Raw genomic sequence first — 21,731 nt, 5'->3', positions numbered from 1 at the left:
ATTCTAGACGAGCTATGTCTAAAATATTGGATCAGTCTAAATTGACTTTAATTGTCCGTATTATATGATATTAATTTTCAAGCCGTAAGCTTAACATTGCTCTTAATAAAGGTTTATTTAAAGTAAAATCGGTTCATGTAGCTGATCAATAGAACAAAGAGGCTTGGAACAATATTTTCTCATGATTATGTTTCAATGTACGTTTAGAAAGTTGAGGTGTTACAAAAAGGCTGTATTATATTGCAGTCAGTTTGTGCAGTTACTGGATGCATTTATATTTCCTTACATCAATTCTCTTATATTAATTTTGCAATACTTTGTAGTTGTTATGTTATCCTGCTATTTCCCTTTTTAATCAGAACATAACAGGAAAAACATCAGATATTTGTAATTTTCAAAAGAGTTCATTACATAAAAATCTGGAGTTAACAAAATTATTTCAACGTGATTTTCGAAGTTTGTCGCATTTTATAACGTACAAACATGTCAGTTTTACTTGACTTTTATAATTGAAGAGGTTTATTTGGTAAATGAATGTTATTACGAATCATTTGCGTATTTTATGGAACACGTTTCTTAATAAATTCAAATTGCCATTACCTTTTTAAAGTCTCTACAAACAAAACTTTGAGCAGGCCTTACTAACTATTGGGGGAGCATTTAAAGTTAGTGAATAAGACGTTTCTAAAGCATACTCAACGCTTTTGCGATTAAGTGTACAAAGCAATTCGCTATTATATTTGAAATGCTTATTATTTGAAGTATAAATAGGAAAAGTGTTTTTTGTACAGATATAAAGAAAATTTTAAACATATTTCTACGTAGGTCGTGTTCATGTTACGTCGCAATTTCATCTCATGTCTAATGAAGTATGTCAGTTATTGTGATTTCGCTTTCGTATGATGTAAATTGATAGGTTCGTCAATAAGATATACCATTACAGTCTCAGATAACAGACGTTGGCACATTTGAATACGTACTAGTTTCTAATTTGAGATGATGTATTTTCATCTTATATGTATGTGGTTTTTTAAACCATTTATTTCGCTACAACATACACTACATAGATTATACACAAGAAAATAATTAAATTTAAAGAACACGGTGTAGGTAGCAAGGCGTTCATCTCGGTATAAGCTGTGATAATGCACAGCACTGATTTTCAGATGGCCCCTGACTATTGGGTAAACATAAACACATTTTTTTGATTATGCACTCCGCTATCTAAGCTGAGTTTACGTTTTACTGAATTGTAAGTATGTTCTGAATAAATAGTTATTCTTTTTTAAATAGACGTGAGGCAAAAGTGGCACCGCCCATATACTTTGGCACTGTAAATATTAAATATTCCTAACTACGCCAATGCGACGGGAACCATAGGAACGATTTTATAGCTCTTCTGACGAAATTATGCTGTCTTACTTATCCTTTCTCTACCTATTTCAAATCGTCAGAACTCAGCAATAAGTTTTGCGTTTTGCCATAAACATAGACATACCTTGCAGATGTGTGGGTTTATATGTACATATACGCGTTATAAATATACAAGCAAAAAGTCAAGCAGGAAAAATCAATTGTAATAGCTGTGATTTACTAGTTAATAGTTAATAGGTACACGTTATGAAAATGTTTGCCGTGCGTAACACTAATTGTTTTTGTAATATATTTAATGGATTCAATTTATTAAAAGGTTTCAATATAATATGGAAGTTTCTTGCAGTTTTAAAGTAGAATTCGATTATATTATATCATAACATTAACAGTTGCCAAGCGTTTTCCTGCTTGATCGTGCACTAAACACTAAAACCTCCGATTCACGCTGCATTTTCTACTATGAGTTTAATGTATAATATTTTAGTAGTCTTTTCAGTTAGTCATTAGACAGTATTCCTATCATTTATAAGTTAAAATTACTATAATAAACTATTATAGTATTTTAAAAAAAAGTTTAATAGCGCCATCTATCGTGCGATTCTCGAACCGAAATGACGTTTGTACTATTGAAAGTGAATAGCATACATTAGAACTAGATGGCGCTAGAGTCGTAGGTAGCCGTTTTTTTTAAATGTATTAGTTTGTATGTAGGTCTATAACTCTTATGGTGAAGATTTGCGCCAATTCGTCTGTGACTTCCTAACCTAATGAATCGTGTTCTCTGTGTGTAAAGGTCAAATGTAGGTATGTTATTAAAACAGCATTCGTTTTTTAAAAACCTGTTTTTATAAAACGAATAGGCTTCATTGTTTGCAAAAACTTGACAGAAGTTGGCAGTGTAATTATTATAAAGTTTTTTAGTTGTACAATTATTTTGAAAGAAAATTAGAATTAACCTACTGATATAATATACCTATATTATTTCCTTTGGTGAAATAATAATATGGATTGTTGTTGAATTTTCAAACTTATTCCTTCAATTGGAATTCGATTGATTTCGCCTGACATACTTGCTATTTATTTACTTGCTGATTGACTACTTGACTGATGATCTCGGTAAAGCCAAATGATCTGTCTTAATTTTTTACAATAAAACAAGATTACTTACAAAAAGGACCTTTCTGAGATGGACAGCTATTTAGCGGTGTAACATCGACCCCCAAAAAAATGGCATGTCGAAAATAAATTGGCAATGTAAGGCCAATTAAGACAGCACTTGATACAAATTACTAAGTCCTTCAAACTGTTGAAATAACAAGGGTAAAATAACTGAGTGCACTTGTGCAAGCTTTTGTTTAGGTTGGCATAATATGTAGTCTTGAAATAAATATGTTAATATCCCACTGTAGTGGTATTTACCACTACCGTACCACCCCCTTATAATTTATTGCCGCTAAGCAGCATTATTAAGTATTATACAAAAGACGTAACATCTTAGTTGGTGATACATTGGTCCCCAATGTTGGCCATGCAAGGAATGGTTATTTTTTTACGATCGCTTACCATTAGATGATCCATTTGTCTGTCCGCCTAGAACAGTCGAATAAACAACCTTGATCTTGAATTATCATGACGTCATGGAGATAAAAAATAAATAATTTATGGTCATTATGGATTCGCTATCAAATGACGGATTTAATTTTGGCAACGGTTTGTCTGATCTTTGAAAGTATATTTAAAGTGGATATATGTAGTTCCTTGGCATAGTGTAATATTAAGTTTATCGAGAATTATTTGTAATGTATAATATGTCACATTGCATCAAATATGATCCTAAGGTTCGTTTATATTCATGAATTTTGAATAGGTTATACGTTTGTCATTAATAAATAGAATAATAAATTTAAAGCTAGCCTTAGACATTTTAACGGAGATAATTCAACCATAGTCGCCAGTAATTGTTTACCTTTTAATTACTTTAGTTTAAGTAAAAAGTCTTATTTATAAAAGATTTACAATGGTCGTTTTCAATAAAAAACGAAGCTGTTTTTTTTTCAAAGCATTAACTCTCTGCTTCATCAGGAGTCTGACATAAGTAAGGTTAACGAGGAATTAACATTCACATAATTCATTAACCTCAGTTAGTAATCCAGATTTGATCCCGGTTTCTTCAATCAATTGACGGGGACTAGACCATATTGGCTTACTATTCCTATAAAAATATGAGTTGTGTTCCCATCGAATACGACATAAGAATCTAATTTACTTGAGTGTTCCATGAAAATATAACATTAAAAACAAAAAACAAATATTCGTCCTAAATAGTAGATTAATTATTTTATGAAAATGTTGTATAAAATAAATGTACTTTATTATCTATTAACACTTGAAATTTTTAGTTGTTATATTCAGTTTCTTGCGCCGAAATATTCGTACCTAAACAAAAAAAAAACACTTCATATACAGTGTAAACTCTATATAACGACACTGAAGGGACTGTGCATTTTATGGCGTTATAAAGAGTGGTCGTTAAATGAAGAGAGGAAAAATCAGAATTCGAAAAAAAGTTTATTTTAGTCTATTGTTAGTAGTTATGTACAAAAAATATATATATCTTATTTGAACGCTATTGCGTATACTCTGTTATTTTTGTTTGACGCCTTTTGCTGCACGACCAATTTTGTTGTATATTTTTAATTTTTTTATTTATATCTTATATAAAGGAAGTAATTTTCCAATAATTTAGCTGCTTTCAGAACTTCTTTAACGCTTGGCGGAGGCTCAAGCTCATCCGTCTCATCTTCTTCATCTCTTTATTCTTGAACCTCAGTTTTTTCTCACTGAATCCAAAATTTCTATGTCTGTGAGTGAAGCCGTTGTAAACAGGCAGTTGTCTACTTCGATGTAGGTTTGAAAATTTACTGCTGAATCCACTCAGTTAATGGAAGGTCGTCGTCGCTATCAAACTCAAGTTCTGTTTCCACCTCATCAATCGTAGAATACATATGATAACGTTGTAATCCATGACTCATACTTATTAGCCATGGTCACAGTCTACACGTGCAAGCAATCCCAATTTGTAAACAAATTAACGAATTTCTTAGAAAGTTCCTAATGCGTGGTGCCGACATTCGAGTTTATTGAGGGCTAGAATAATAAAGCGACAAATAAACGTACACAGATGCGCAGTTTTTTCTAATTTTAGCAACTTAAAAGGAAAAAAACTTAATTTTTATTTCTCAATTTTTGTCGTTATTGAGAGTGGGTGTGATGTTATGTAGAGTGTATCATTGTATAGAATACAAGCTAAACCAACTAAAACCAATTGATTTCGACGCTTTAGAGAGTTTGCCGTTAAATCGAGTGACGTTACATGGAGTTTACACTGTATTTCGTTACTGTTTGTTGAAACGTCTCCATGGACATAAAAAGACATAAAAGTTGATTAATTATGAAACAGTGTTTCATGTTGAAGTTTAATGTAGACATTATTTGTCAATGTTTATTTTCCTTAAGACATTGAAAATTAAGAATAATAAATTTCACCAGGTAACGTAAACAAACATAAATTTCGAACGGATAAGATCGAAGTGCAGTAGGGTTGTGCGGATGATGTATAGGCCTGGGGGGTGTGTATGTATAACTCTGGTGACGCGCATGCGCTATGGGGTACTCGGTCGATCAGGGTGACCGTGACCACACCACGCGAAGACCACGTGGTTCATGAATTGCATATAAATTCTACTGTCTAGACTAGTAGATTTTATTATATTATATTCAATATTGTAGTGTATATGAGTTTGTATGTTTGTTAGAAATGATTGGATAATTTGAATAATTGAATTTAGAATAGAAGTCAATTATTTCGTGGACCAAAACGTGATATACTTTTTTTTATTTATATTAATCGATGTATGTATTGCGAATACGAAGGTTAGAACTAGTTTAGCTATGAAATGAGAGAGGTCAATGACATTTAGAAATAAATTTGTTTATATGATAAAAAAAATCTAAAGTTTTAGTATGTTATAATTGCTTATATAAGATAGAAAGTTTAGATAAATATCGATGGACTTATTAGGTAGTTCTTATGTCTTTAACCATTTTATAAAGTAAAAAAGGTTTAAATATATAATGACGTGTATATTTTATTTGTATTCTAAATGAATGGATGTGGAAAATGTTCATTCTCTTGTAATAGTTGGCCTAATTGCAACTTTCAGTATCAATAATACCGTAGACGTCTTGAGTCTTGACTCAATCGGGCCATTGAACCAAATAACGTCATTTCCTTCTTTCACCAATTGGAAACCATTCATGAAACAAATTTACGAATATTTAACTAAAAAAATATCTAGTACTTATAATACTTAATTGATATTGTATTGTGTTTATTGTTTATGTTTGATAATTCAATACAAATATTCAGTGTCAAATTATCTTTGTATTAGTAGATACAATATATATATTTATGTAAGTTATCAATGGTGCCTGAGGTGAAATTGATTTTTGAATGTTTGCGTGTATGTTAGAAATTTTAAATAACCTTATACAAAAAAAAATCAAAGAATTTGAATTTAATTAATGTCTTTTGATATTTACACGTTCTAAAAATACTAAGAATAATAAATATACATATTTAATAAGTAATAGCAAATAATCCTAATGTTAATTTAACTTAATGTTATTCTCGTTATCGTTAAGTATTAAGTAAAATCTTCTAATGAAATATATACCTAATTGACATTGCGTTAATTAGTTTCAAGAATCATATTTGTAAAATATATTCCTGAATTAAACTAATTAAATGCTTCACAAAGTCCTCGAACTCGATCTAAATACAGTCAAGCAATATGTAGAATTCGCGAAGAATTCATGTGTTGACCTTGGCAGAGATGCAGCAATGCATTTTCAACCCTCTAGTCGGGCAGTCGTGTGGCAATAATCCTGGGCTCGACTGGGGTCGGCGGCAGTGGCGAATGGCGACGGCGTCGAGTGCGGGGCGCCGCTGCGAGCGTCCGCCCGCGCGCCTCGTCTGCAACGCGCGAGCTGTCAAACCGCCTCCGACGGGCACCCGACTCGAACGCTCCCACATATCGCACCATATCGCGATCGTTTGATCGTTCACGGCTAGTGACAGTGTGTGATTTGTTATACTCGCATGACGGACATTAATTTAAGGAGATGAACGGCAGCACGACGACGGTGAATGGTGGCGCCGTCAATGGTAGCAATGGAGCACTCAATGGAATCGGAGCCGCACCACGTACCGCAACCCTTGGAACACCTAACAGTTACGCATACACGTCCAGTGGCTCGTTACTCGGTCGTGGTGGTTCCGCTAGGCCAGTTCCGCCGCCGACACTCCCGAAATATAGCGGATCATTTAGTGCAGGGAGCAGTCTCAGTGCAACAGGGCTCCGAGAGCGAGACAGGGAAGGAGCAGGCGGATCACATAGACTGGCTAGTCTCGAGAGACTGGCTCTCCGACAGCGTATTATTGAACAAAACGCAAACAATCAGGTGGCAAGTTTGACGGCTAACAATACCACTGGGCCCACCTCAGCTACCGTCACCCTTACCGACACAGCAACGGTAAGTCCCTTTGCTGCACATCTCGATCACCCTCTAACAGTTCCCCTAATCGAAATTAACGCACCCCTTAAAGGGAGGTGCATTATTTTAGTTCAACTTACCCTCCTGTAGTGTACATCACGGGCTTTATCGTTTTTACAGTGCTATCGTAGTTAAGACGCAACAATTGTTCCGCCTATTAATTTTGTTATGATAATTACTTTATTATAAGTATAAGTAATATACTGAAACAATAAATCAACTTAAAATCCGAATCCGTTATAAATATATTCGGTTTATCCACACTACGATTTGCTTTTATTTACGTTCGTATTAGAAATAAGCGATTGAATCACACATAGACACATAAGCCCATTACAAAAACATGCAGAAGACTTGCATGTTAAACAACGCAATTTCTTTAAAAAAAATGATGTTATGATTTCTAAATGGAAATTTCTAATAGCTTATTTACATTGAATGAATTATTTCATTGTAATATGAAAAGTATGTCCTTATATCTAGATACAATTATTTATAAAACGTTCCACGTTCACACGAAAACATTAATTAAAGTTACACGCTTATTGGAGTTTGAAGTGCTATTTAAATATTTCATCAATAGAACCCTTTATTCCTTCAAGTGTTCTAGTACTTTTTTTTTTTAATTAAGACAATACTCGTTATATAGAATAATATTTAGGTATATTGTGTAATGCCTATTGCTCAATTGATAATACTCGAGTTATGTATTGGTATAAGCGTCATCGTATACTTCGTACGGAACATCTGTTTTCCTTTATTTCCCTAAGGATGTGCCTTGTGTATTCCCACGCAAGTTCCTCATGTGATACGACTGGTCCGTGCCGCTGGAGGAGTAAGCGGGTGACTGACCCCATGTCTACAGGGTTAAAAATAACCATGAAACGGCGGCCATTCTGCTCGCATGTGTCGAATTCACTAAACAGCCATTAACTGTTTCATGGTCGAACCCTGACCTGATAATTCGGGGTATCCTAATAAAAACGCCTTAAATTAACTTCTCGGTACCATTGAGATATCCTGTGAGAATGAATTCGAAACTCACCACAGAACATGCTCGTGAAATGTCAGAAATTGATATGCAATATTTACCATAATAATTATAGTAAATAAAGGATATAAGAATTGAAATAGCGTATCACGATAAGACGTTGAGTGAAATACGAAGTGGGTTCTTGTAAAGCTTCATCGAATACAATATTTTTGTCTTTTGTGGGTATATGTAAATTAATGTACGTCAATATTCAATTGTTGACCTTTTCTTGATAAGTCGTTAACAATATGTTTGTACACAAACGAATAAACGATCTGTAAATATAATAAATGACTAAGTATACTGAAGGATTCTTATTGTAAACAGTTTTCTAGGAATTTGTATTATCTGTTGCATTTTATCACATGTCATATTGAGAATGTCTGGAAGATAACGCAGGAAGCGAGACTCGTTTCTGTATTCAAATTGTACATTATTTCTATAAATAATAATTTCGCAGATGAGTCGTTTTCGGAAATGCGTCTTATACGCGAAATAAGTTTCCAATAAACTTTGCGCAACTGAATTGACTTAAGTTTTAATTTTTTCACGAACCAGCAAAAGCGGTTAGGGCACGTTCTCCTCTTGCTTAATAACGTTAAAAAGTCTTAAAAATAAATACGTTGACGATCAATTATCAACTTTCATGCTTTTATATTAAGATCGAAATTGCTTGAACCGTGATATGTATGTTATCTTCTTTTCATCAATCTGTCCTTGCTTTTGTGTTGCCTGCTGGGTATAAGTGTGACGGGCTCGGGATCCTTTTACGTCTATACGTAGTTATAGACATAATTAACTTGTACCTGAGTTAACACCAGTTTAAACACACGTGTCGTTTTCTAAAATATAATAAGGGTACTGCTCTCCAGGTATAATTAAAAATATAGTAGGTATATTATAGTGCCTAATAGTACCTACATTCGTCTTGTGAAGTTATTTAAAAAGTTCATTGGAAAAAAACATTCAATTCGAATTTGGAAGCATAAACAAATGAAGACAAGAATGAAATGAGTGGCGCGAATGAATAATATAAGTGCTGTTGTTTATAAAACGTAAATGGTTAAGTTATTGTATGATTCCCTCTTGGCTTTAAAGTAAACGTGCATTAACATCTGTTGGCTTTTTTTTCGCCCCGTGTATCGGGACCTCGGTGGGGCGCTTGTGTGCCCGGCTAGCCAACAGCCGGTAGTGCCGGTAACTTAACCTCAAACTGATACAGACGTGAGTGTGCTTCACATTAATACAGTCTATTTGTTTGAAACACCGTACGTTTTATCGCTAAAAGAGCATTTTATTCGAAATGTGATCAATGTAAACTAACCAATCAAGTGTTGAATTTCTTTATTATAATTGAAAGTACTTAAACATTTATAATTCTATAGATTAACCGATTTAAATGACTATAAATAGTATCAACAGAAGGTAATCGAGTTCAAATAATCGAGTAAATTATATGAACAAAAAATATATATCGTGCAAGTGATGTCAGTGCGAGACGTAAAAGTTTGTGTTTAAAGTTTAGCTCTTAGCGTCGTCTGTGTTTCGTCACAGTTTGAATGTGCTTAGAATGGCAAATCAAGCAGTCACAAACAATACGACACAACAAACGAAACTAAATAGATGTGCCAGCAGTGTTGGTGACAGTGGAATTGATAGAACGAAAGTTGGATGGACGAGTCCTCGAGAAATATGGAGAAATTTATCATTACGTAGAAAGGCAGAGGTAAATAAAATACGATTATAAAAATATATGCTTAAATTGTTGCCTTGTGAGACATATTGTTCGACATTTAAGCTATCAACAGGGCGCGACGCGTTAGCGTCAGTACGACTCCATCGGCGCCTAGATTCTCTGTAACTTTAAATCAATCCTTAAAAGGCAATAAATACTATACTAGACGCTCAATCGCTTGTGTAATTAAAATGATTTATTTGAAATTAATATTTACTTTATTGTTCTCATATAAAACAAAAAATCTGATATTATAATCTTTAAGATACAATTTTAGACGTTATAAGTTCAAAAGCTATATATTTCATTTAATTGAAATATGTTCTCGTAACTGAGTTATTTCTGTGCGTAATTTACTTCTCTTACGTCCTTTAGTTTAATAAATCAATGCGTATCCATTTTCTATCCTCAGTGACTGGGTCGTTGACTTGTTCTTGTAATAAGTCACAAACGCATTTCGTGTCTCAGTTTGCGGCTTTATCTACAAGTAAATGTGTCTCACGATGTCGTTTTATAGAATCTTACTTACGAGCAAATAATGAACAATAGTTTATTATAGAGTTTCTTTTTACGCTTTCGTAGGAAGTTTATTATCGTTATTGTCAGTGAAATACGAAAAGGTTGTATGTAATATTTGGTTCTAATTTTAAATGTAAAAAAAGGCACTATCTTAGATTATGATATAATTTGCGATATCAATAACTTAATATCATGTAGGATTTACGTGATTTATTGAAAAGGGGTGTGAAAAATAAAGAATATTCTCAGTTTTATATTTCTGCAAAATAGCTAAATTTACATTCCGAGGTTTTGCATACACAATATGTGAAAGTTATACAAATAAATGTCATGCATATTCCAAAGGAATATATAAGAAGGAATGCGGTAGACAATCTAAAATTTACTTTTACGGAGTGACGAAGACTTAAATAGTTCCATCTACAAATATAATCGGGCGTCGTATTGTCTGTAATAATTTGAACGTTCATTTGGTCCGCTAAGTTTCTTTGATTTTATGTAACCATTGATGTCGTTCTTTATTATGTAACATATCTAGGTAATTTGTACAAAACATTATGTTTACTCAATAGGAATAGACACCTTCAAGCATAGATTTTTTTTCAACACACTGTACTATGTTGTGTTCCGGTCTGAAGGGTGAGTGAGCCAGTGAGTAACTATAGGCACAAGACACATAACATCTTAGTTCCCAAGGTTGGTGGCACATTGACGATGTAAGGAATAGTTAATATTTCTTACAGCGTCATTGTCTATGGGTGATGGCGACTAATTACCATCAGGTGGCCCATATGCTCGTCCGCCAACCAATACCATAAAAAAACCATGGCAGGTAAGCAAACCTGTCATCAAAAGCATTATCAAGTTTCGTTGGCGTTTAGAAGTCGACTAGCTAGTAGCTGTATACATCTAGCGAGTACGTGATAAAGGCATTATAATTACGCTCTTTAAAACGTCGTTTTATACTTTTAATTATTTTATTTTGCAATGACCTTACGTTTTGTCCATGCTGCAAGTTAGCTCTACTGATGTGTCATAATTAATTTAACCCCAATTAAACAGTTCACGGTGTATACGTCAGTTAATTACGTCGAATTTGTAGTAAACAATGAATTTACTGAATGATCTTTTGCAAAATAATACTCCCAAACTATCCAAACTCCAAATCAAATCAATTATATTCGAGTAAACTTCACAATGAAGTGTTTTGGAATCGTCTATAATTAAATACTACCAGTGTTTCAGAAAGAGCAGTCTCTAGCGAGAAGAAACGGCAAGAAACTCGCTCGTTGCTCTTTTCAAAACAACAGATTACAATGCTGTTCCTTACAATAATTCTCATATGTAGGTGATTTTTCAGAAATCTTTAAATAAATTATTACTTTACCGTAATCAAAATGAAACTCAATAGATGCTGTTCAATACTTTTTCCTATTCCTCTAACACAGAGATCCAGTTGCGGTTCAGCCGCAGTCGGATCGGAATATCATCGGGATCTTAACCGATGTAAATAATTAGAATTGGCTCTCAATTACATTCAAGCTGAGGTTGATTTTTCCAGTATGGTATCATCCGACCGATTTGTATAGTTACACAAACGTTGAAGAACAAGAAATGTTACGGTACCGTTCGTATTGTATCGTATCATAAAATTAACGTTAAGAAAATACCCATCATAATCCAAATAAAGAATATTATAAATATTTATATAATATAATCCGAAATTATCTTTATGGAATTTTACAATTTAGAGTACCTATCAGGGATATGTACGAGTAAGGTTGCGAGCGGTTCTAGTTTTGTTACAATTCCAGAATAAACGTTACTGAAGTCAACATATGATAAGAAAAACTCCTATCGAATGTAGTCTAGGGCAGACATTTATTTGTTACAAGTATTTGTCAAGTCCCCCGACTATTGTTACTCTGTGATCGTTTCACACATCAAGCGATTGGATGAATAATGCAATAGCAGTTGTGCATGTACCATATTGCATTGGAGAGCTATCTGATTGAGCGACATGAAATTTAAACCGAACGTTAAGAAATCGTAGCTTTAGTTTCAAATGCAAATACTGAGTCTGCTTTCGAAGTATTCGTGTAGCTGGAAGAGGTTATAGTTGTCTGTATTTTAATATTTTACTCGAGGGTTACATTTAATTAATTACTGTAACATGACTATTCAAGTGCTTTTATGATTCTGCAACCACTACTACTACTACTAATAATAAAGATTCGAATTCACCTTTCAAATATATACTGCTTATTTGCTCAAAAATATTAGGTTGAAATTGAGAAAAGAACGAAGAACGGCTTTATTCGTAAGGAACTGTCATGTGATCAAAAACAATGATCAATTTTCATAGACAAGTTAAATTCGAGAACAGACGGTACTTGTCACAATAACACTGAGGAGATGTAGTAATATATCTTTAAGGAATATAATCGAATGACATAGACAAAAACGATTGTCGCGTTTGTGCGTCTTCGTTATCTCCTCTGATTCTAATCAACCCGTTTTATTCACTAAAACTCCGGTCTACCTACGCCGTAACATCTTTCACCCACACGATAAGCGCAATCAATTCAAACAGAAGTTGCTCAGATATTACCTTCTGACAATTCGTCATAATTGGTATTAAAATTTATAAAAACCTATTAAATATTTGTGTTAAGCTGATTATTCGACATAGCTTTAAAAAAGTCTCTAATTAATTATTCAATAAAATCTGTGATTATTGTAGATGATAAAAAATATAGAGGATTGTTGATTTTATTTTTAGGTAAATAATAAAGTCAAAAATCTTTATTCAATATACAAGAAGTGATAGAATCGATTATAGAAGATATTCTATCACCGGTTCGGAAGTATTGATATATCGGATAATATATAAGAAACTGAGCAGGATTTTTTTTTTTTTTTTTTAATTTTAAACTTTACTATTATTGTTTTCATACAGTTTACTGTATGAAAACAATAATATTTAATGTTAATTAAACATATTATCGTTGTTTGAAATAAAAATTAATAATTTAACATTATTAATTAAAATACTGTATGTTGATTTTGAATTCAAATTGAATCTGTCCATACTAATGAAGTATTGAAATTTTATGCGTTTTTAAATTTAATGCTCCGTTTACAATTTGTAGGCAGTTTACAACTTGTCTGGGAATATTGTAATGGTCTTTGGAAGTGATGATATGTGATTTAATTCGAAGTAATCACTTAGTTGTTTCGTTACTTATCGAAAATTATAACGAAATCCAAGAAAATGAGTATGTGAGAGAACGGTTACGAACAATCGTGCGGAGAAAGTAATGTTAAATGAACCGGCGTCGAACCAAATAACAGTTATCGTCTTTATACAAGCAGTGAAACTAATGTAGTAAAACGATTTCAACGTTATTAGGTAATTAGCTGTTTAAGGAACTTCGTACAATAGTTCTTTTATTCATTTCTCTGTAGGTTCTTCCGTAAGCCCGTTTGATTGGATATTCCATGAATATGCATTAATACTTTGTATTGTTAATGACTGGTTTAAATGAGTATTACAAGAGTTCAACAAAATATAACATGTAACCTGTAATGGATACCCATTTCGGTGCTTTGACTTTATATAAGAAATCCTAATATATAAGAAGTCTTAGGTATCCTGTCTTTAAATATATCATACGCCCTTCCTCTTGTGAAGATCTCCGGCCACACCTGTCTTCACTTGTTTAAATAACCTAAGTGAAGAGTATATAATTATATGTCGCACGGTACCATAACCATGGGATTCAATGTAATGTCAATCTCACTACATAAGTACGTCAGTTAGCCAGTATGATATACCTAAGTCACGAGCGGCTACGTAGTTAAGGTTTTAAGGGGCAAAAGAGGCGATAAATTAACTCACGCGAATGTGGTTACAGTTGTGTAAATTTATTATCTTTATTTTTATTGTTTTACGTCTCGAAGCGCCGCTAACTTCATGTCAGTCAACTTATATTGAGTTTATTGTGCGTATGAGTTATAGTTTTGAACGTCGATTTGCTGCCGTTGCTCGTAATTAAAACCTGTTGACCCGATTCAATAAGTCTATAAAAAAAACGACTTTTAAATAAAAAAAACAGTTATTTTATTATTATTACAACTACAAATTTGCGATTAAGCGATTGAAGTAAAATCCATTTTTCCGGTGACTTATAATATTATTTCTTCGATAAATATCTAAATTATTTTCTAGAAAATTCGAGAAAGGGAACAGTCATTATCTATTCTTACTTTTATCTCTTTAAACATAATGTCTTATTGTTTGTTATTTACTCAGATAATATTATTACGAAGTCGTCTATATTTCTTTGTACATACTAATCGCTTGTTATTCTCGACGTGACGGTAATATTTTCTTTGTTACATCCATTATGTATATTAAATTGAGTTGAAATGAGGATTCTATAAACAAAGAAATGATTTCTTTAAAATACACATGTAAATGTATACGACACAATCATAGTAAAGTCATTTCAAGTGGTACAGAATCTGTTGTCAGTTGTTAGTAAATAAAGAACCATGCCGATTCATCATCATACTGCTCGCCATACTTCAATATTCTAAAGTGTTATTTTAAATAACAAAATATTCGAAGTTATTGCTACTGGTGGAATTATAATGCTTAAACGACATTCTTTATTCAAAATAACACCCATGATGTTAAAGTTAAATATTAGTTACGAATAAATCAAGCTTAATGTGGTCATGTGCCATGATAGCTCCCGGACGGACAATTTCTCTTCGGCTTCGAACACGTAATCGGCTGTATCATGTATCCTAGCAGCCATTAACAAATCAATGTTTTATACTTTAATAATAATCGATGACGTCATTATGTCCGATTAAGATCTAAAATTAAAGCTTAATGCTTTTTTGGAGATTTTTTTATGTAGATTGTGGCTGCTATTAACGGTGCGCTATTGTTCTATTTCGAACACAAGTTTGGAGAAAATACGTTTTTGAGTTTATCCTACCCTGCTCTAGTGCTATGGATATAAATGTGAAAGATTTTTATGTAGGATAAATGCAGATCATTACTTTTACCGCAGAGTATACATACAAATAAAGCATATAAAACGAGTTCTATCTACATGACCATCTAAAGAGGTTGTAATTAAATGGACGTTAAACTTTAAATTTATTTATATAATTAACCTACAACACGACGGTGTAAAACATTAATGCACGTGCCTTTACCTATTTAGTTTACATCGACCGCCGTCTTTATTTTCGACACTATCGTCGGTATTATTTACACACTTGACGGATATCCGTTCAATGAAATCACGATGTATAATATTATCATGTACCGTTGTAAGGACTGGGTATCCGATGTAAAACAAGTAAGATCTACAGGATGTGTCAGAATGAAAAGTGAGGATGAATCAGAATGAGGTAGTTGGTCGCGACTTATTCGCTAAGGACGGTAAGTCATGTTTCCGCCAGTGCCATTAATTCTATTTTTTTGTCAGACGACGCAGAAGACGATAAAAATGTTGCCAACTAGCGTTTCTACTTTAAAAGGAGTCGCCTCTACCTTTTTAAGATTTAGCAAAACGCTCTGATCTAATAGATAATTGTTTAATGATTGTCTGAAAAACTAAACCGTCTTGTGCAACGATCTAGTTATTTCTTCATGAAAACAGTCCATTTTTACAAGTCATAATTATAATTACATAAACACATATGCAAATATTAACCCGATAAGTAGGTTCAGTGAACAAACCACAATTCTAGGTTAGTACATCATAATGCAATCGGAGTCAGCGTTATTATTGCAAACATTATTTCTAATATTACTTTGATATTCAAGTCGTCGCTCCTCCTATTGGATTCAAAGAGGATTGACAACCAACAGGAAGTTCGTGAAATGTTTCTTTATACGTTATAATATTTGTGGAAGCGGTATGTATACAAAGTGCAGACTGGTTCTGTGGCGAGAACACGTTAAACGATGATTGCCCATTCGAATCCGAGCAAGTACATTATTCATTTAGTTCGCGTTTATCGATGTACGAAAATGTCGTGAGGAAATGCACGTATAAGGTCTGATTTTACCACGGGTATCGACCAATTCTGTTGGTTTCCAACATTGTGATTGAGGCCTTTGGAAATGTATGAGCTTATTATATTTGTAACGTTTTGTTGATTTTTTTCATTTACTATGCGCCATAGTATCGGAGAGTTCTCTCTCGGGGTTATTTATTATACAATGAGTGATTCATGTTGTTACGCAATATGTTGTGAACCGCTAATCGACAGGTGCACTGACACAATGAACCTTGGTGTCGTGCATGTTAAATACGTCCAAAATGTTATATATATTTAATATGTACAATAAATATCTGCAAGGCCAAATGTATAATTAGTTTGTATATTTTGTATTTATTGTAAACAATATGGTCTGTTTAAATATATAATTCTTTACAGATTAATTTCTTTACGAATTATCACTGTCAAAAATCGCCATAAAAGTTGGTAGATGATATTTAAACCACTGCAAAAAAATTTTACGTATATTGTGCTTGTTTATATCCCTTGTATATTATACACTACAAACAATTCTTAATTGATAACATTTTATTTAAAACACATATCTATTCCACTTATCTACCTTCTTACCTACTCACAACTTTAATTTACTTCCGATAGCCATGTCGATTACTGTCGCCTTTATTTTTCCGACTTTTAGAGGATGACTTTATTAAGTTATGTGTATATAGTTAATATCAGTATTGTTTAATCCCATAAAGGACCTTTTTTACCGCTACAGCTTATTATTTATTTGTCGAATAAAAAAACATAAATAATAATTTAATTAACATTCTTCGTCTTGTCAGTTTGTAATCAGAAAGTTAAAACGTATACAGAAGTATAGATAGTGTTTAACAACAAAGCGGACTGTAACAATTCAACAGCGAAGCCGTGTCCCCTGCAATATTGTTAATTCTTGCGTGAAGTAAACTAATGTTGCGCATCGCACACTTCCATGCTCCAGCACATTTTGACACGAGCGATGTTCATCCTACTGAATAAGTAATATATACTTTTACATACGATTTTTTTTTAATTGCAAAAGGTTTTCCTTCCAGTCAACTCTAAGTTAGATTGAGAAATAAAACGAATTATCTAAATAATGCTAGCAACTATAAGAAAATACTCTGTAAAGCGAATTTAACAAAAGTGAACTGAAATGTTTTTTAAAAGCATAAAAAAACAAAGTTAATGGACTTAACGATTTTTACCTATTTTTAACATTTCTTTACAACTAAATATTATTTCGAATATATAGACTTGATAATTAACGCGCCTAAATGGTATATAAAGAATTAGTTAACGAGTTTTACTTTTAACGAGTATTTTAACGATTTAAAATTAGTAAACACAATAACGGTTTAATGAAGGCATATTGCTTTAATTATTAAGCATCATAAGTCAAGGTCAGTTTAACAATGACTTTACCTAGTTTCCTCTATAGGTCTATATCAACCACATTAGCGATTTATTTTTCCTCAACAGTTGACGTTTAAGAGTTTATATATAAAGTTATAACGACATGACGATTTAATTAAGATGTTTAAGAGCATTAAACATTTGTTTCGTATCAAAGATAAAGAAGTTAAACGAAGTGGTTCTGATCGTAGCAATGTAAGTTAATTTTTTTGCTAAATTAAAAATAACCCTTATTTGTTGTTATATAGAGTTCGGTTCTTTGTTTTCACTCAAGCATCTGTTTTGAGTCATTGTAGTATAAGAAAGTAGGCTGTTTATACATGCATACCATGAAAACAAACAAATGCCTTTCCGATGTTGGATGCCATTGGATTTATTTACGTTTTGCAGTCCGATGTTCTTGCTCTGGTAAACACCGGATGACGATGAGAGCGGCGATAACGATCATTCATTAAATAGACCTCGTCTCGTCGTTTTAGAGACAATATTAAAGCAAGATAGAAAGAATAGTGATGTCAATGAATCATACGCAAATGTTTAAAAATAATAAGAATTTGAAATGTGTGATCTGTGTAATGAGGCGCGTATCGATATTACATATGCTTCGAGATCATAATCGTAGGCTGAGCGACAGTTCCTTTGACTGTTCCACTTGGTTCGCTCTCGAAAAAGAAATGGTAATCTAATACTATTATTTTAAATTTAGACATTTTAATTATTAAATGTTTTTTTCTCTCTTATTTGTCACACTATTCTTGTTTGTTTTTGATCAATGAAATTGGTAAATTGCTGTTGGATCATATAAATATAATCGTAGTATTATTTACGTAATAAATAAATGAGTAATATTTTTTTTTATTCTGTTTAGTAGACTCGATGTTGTTTTATTTTATGTAACACTACATTTTTTTGGGATGTTCTGGTATTTAAATTTAATTTTTAATTCAAGAGTTGTTCAAAAATATCTGGTGTCATTATCTTGTCAATTGCAATTGCATATACGCAAATATACGTTGTAGTGAGTTCGTTCCGTCCGAAAATTTTACTGATTTGAACCTTTTTATAGTTCTCCAAGCAATGCAAGTTATTAACTGCTTCTATTAGCTGGTGTACAAAAGTATAAAGAGTGTTACAATCAGTCACGAAATATATGATATAAATACACACTGGATGTTCAAAAAAAATGGATTATTTGCTTACAATCCGTAAACTTACATTATTAAAATTTCAAAAATCGAATTATCAATTATCATAAATTTTTCATACAGAAATTTCGAGTTGACTTAAAACAATGGAGACGTATCGTCTTATGTGTATATATGTAATGAAATATATGCACAATAAACAATGGAATTAAAACAATGATTGAATAATGAACCTTGCGACCACGTTGGAGATATGACGAATATTTTTAGAATAACGATCAAGCGACGCAAACAGTCGCTTCGCTTTTCGCAATTTCTGCAATGACTATTCAACAAGACTGTGTCGATATTTAGATACAATTTATATATGTAGTTACCTACAATGTATAAATTTATTAGGTCAGCACAGTCAACCATCTAAATGATATTTTGTTAAGACTTTGAATTTATTTGAACTTTTGAATCTTCTTAAAGATGAAGGTTAACATTTTTTCATATAAATGTATGATCGTACAATGCGAGTTAAAGAGTCCATGACATTTATTTAAAAAATACGTTTTTATTTTGATTTGAAAATTTTGTTACTTAACATGTTCTGTACTTAGGAAATTGGGTAACTCGTTTTACTTACAGAAATTTAAAAAATAAACCGTAAACGTCAGTCTTGATCCTGGGATAGAGTTCTATTAAGTCCTGTCAGATGTAATTATAGAGGATAGTAGTGTAGTACTACCTTTTTGTCACGTGTTTGCGTAGATTACACTTGAGCTATTATCTCATGCGCACTTGATTTATTCTCTGTTTAGATTGGCTGCCGTATCGGTCAGGCCATAAATGATTATCTTTCTGAAAATGAGAAAATAACATTGGCTGAGAGCTTCTTAAATATATACTTTAATTATTTATTTAAAAAAAAAAGATTTTGCAGTCTCCGAACCTTATTTTCTATATACAGGAATACTTATTCTATAAGGATTGGACTAAGTTATGTTTTGGTTCAGTTTTGTATAACTGAACCCTTTAATCCATAACTGTACATTACCATAACATTACATGAAATGGGGCAAGAAGTGACTTGGACTGCCTACGCTGTATATAAACTTACTATTTGACCCTTGTTACGGGAATATTGAGTGAAATCTAACAAGGAAATTACGCTGTAGAATTCATTTTTACACTTAATCAGGTATTAGTTATGCTTCAACGCGCCGAATGATTTGGAATCGTTAACATAATTTGTTCCTGTGATAAAAATAGCGAAATAATATATATGTGTATACGCGTATATTTATCTGCTAGTGCGGTAATTTCGATTTCTTTTCCAGAATTAAAAAAACAATAATTAACTATAAAACTTTGAAGACGGTTTTCTGATTTTTTTGTAAGCTATTCTTATTGTATGCGTAGAAGTGAGATGTGTAGTGTGGGCTAAGGAAGTTGCTTGACTCTTAGTAATCGAAGAGCACGCGAGCTCTACGTGTCATCTTATGTGTTTACTAATAATATTAACACGTATATAATTATATGAATATGTTTATTCAATATGAATTATGACGGCGTTTTTTTTAAAACTCGTTTTTCAAAGATCGTGTTCGAAAGCACTTGTCCTAATTATAAACTGAAAATGTAACGGAAAGTTTGCAGAAAACGTGTTAAATGAATATTATGCTAATAATTTTAATGTACACCTGTATTGGTTGTCCAATAATTTTAATCTAGGATCTAGTTACTAAACAGGTTTCGATAAAAATCGAATTTGTCAGATTTCTTAACAGTCTATCATAAAGTTCAAATCAAACAATTTTAAGCTATTATTGAGTAATAGCTAAAATACGTAAAATAAATAATATATTTTTGTCAAATCCATAACCTACAATGTTTCAAGTCGGTTAGAAACAGACGAATTAATATTTTGATATCATCTATAATCTTTCACGTATTGATTGTCTTTCGAAAATGAATTAAAAAAAAAACCTGTCTTAATAATTAACTCAATTCGGTGCAAACGGTACCTTGCGGTGGTGCCGTCGATCGATCGCTGGCACTGGTGCATCGAGGCATTTAAACACTGACCGTTCAATTTATACAGCTTTCGTAAAAACGCTGGGCTGTGAATCACGGTACAGTTACGGGTATAGCCTTTGCATTCGTCGTATCACGTGAATCATCGCTATTCGTTATATTTATGTCTTGCGCAAAGACAATATCGTTTTTTTTTATTCTGCCTTATTCATAGATTCAGATTTGAGACCGTATAATAGTTTTTTTTTTTATCTTTAATGGTGTATCTACTTCGTTCTCATTTTCCTAATATTAACAGTGTGTTATGTGTGTTAATATTCTTATTTACTCTTATTGTATATATGTAGGGACATATTTATATGTGCGCGTAAAGACTGTTGTTCAAATATATAAATAACTGTACAAGTTCGTTTTCAACATTAAATACATAGCTGTGATAATTGTAAGTAGGTATTGTTACATACTTGCCTTGGGTTCGGTGAGTCATCAGACGCCGGGCTCGGAGCCGGCTGTGTACTTAACAAAGCACATGTATAGTTCGACTAGCGCCGCCATATAACTCCCTCGTATTTTTGCAATGAATACGCCTGTTTATAGAACGACTAAAAATTATTTCGACATTTATATGTACAGAAATTGCTAAGGCTTCTATATCGAATTGAAAATAAATAATGGTAGATGTGTTTATTTGAATTGTTAATTCAACCATACGTTAATACGAAAGTCACACCATAAGTGATATATTTGCTTGAACTCGAAAATGTAATTACTATATTTGTTTTTCACACGTATATAT

At 32.5% G+C, this 21,731-nt stretch overlaps 1 protein-coding gene across 10 annotated transcripts in view; it reads left to right on the top strand.

The window, feature by feature from the left end:
- Positions 1-21,731, top strand: part of LOC124534323 (septin-7) — a 48,152-nt gene that overhangs the window by 13,847 nt on the left and 12,574 nt on the right. Inside the window, exon 1 of one of the 10 annotated variants that reach the window (XM_047110097.1) lies at positions 6,381-6,969. The exons of 4 other annotated variants lie outside the window; for them this stretch is intronic. In XM_047110097.1, coding sequence (XP_046966053.1) covers positions 6,559-6,969 — 411 coding nt within the window. In that variant the 5' untranslated portion in view covers positions 6,381-6,558. Of the gene's footprint in view, positions 1-6,380; positions 6,970-9,240; positions 9,750-17,873; positions 17,964-21,590; positions 21,610-21,731 lie in introns of those variants that run through there. 5 more of the 10 variants (XM_047110104.1, XM_047110112.1, XM_047110121.1 and 2 more) reach the window with 5 other exon arrangements.

This window comes from Vanessa cardui, chromosome 1 (assembly GCF_905220365.1).
Source record: "Vanessa cardui chromosome 1, ilVanCard2.1, whole genome shotgun sequence".
Classification (NCBI taxonomy): domain Eukaryota; kingdom Metazoa; phylum Arthropoda; class Insecta; order Lepidoptera; family Nymphalidae; genus Vanessa; species Vanessa cardui.
Note: the sequence above shows the minus strand (reverse complement) of the source record. Positions and strands in the feature narration are given on the sequence as shown.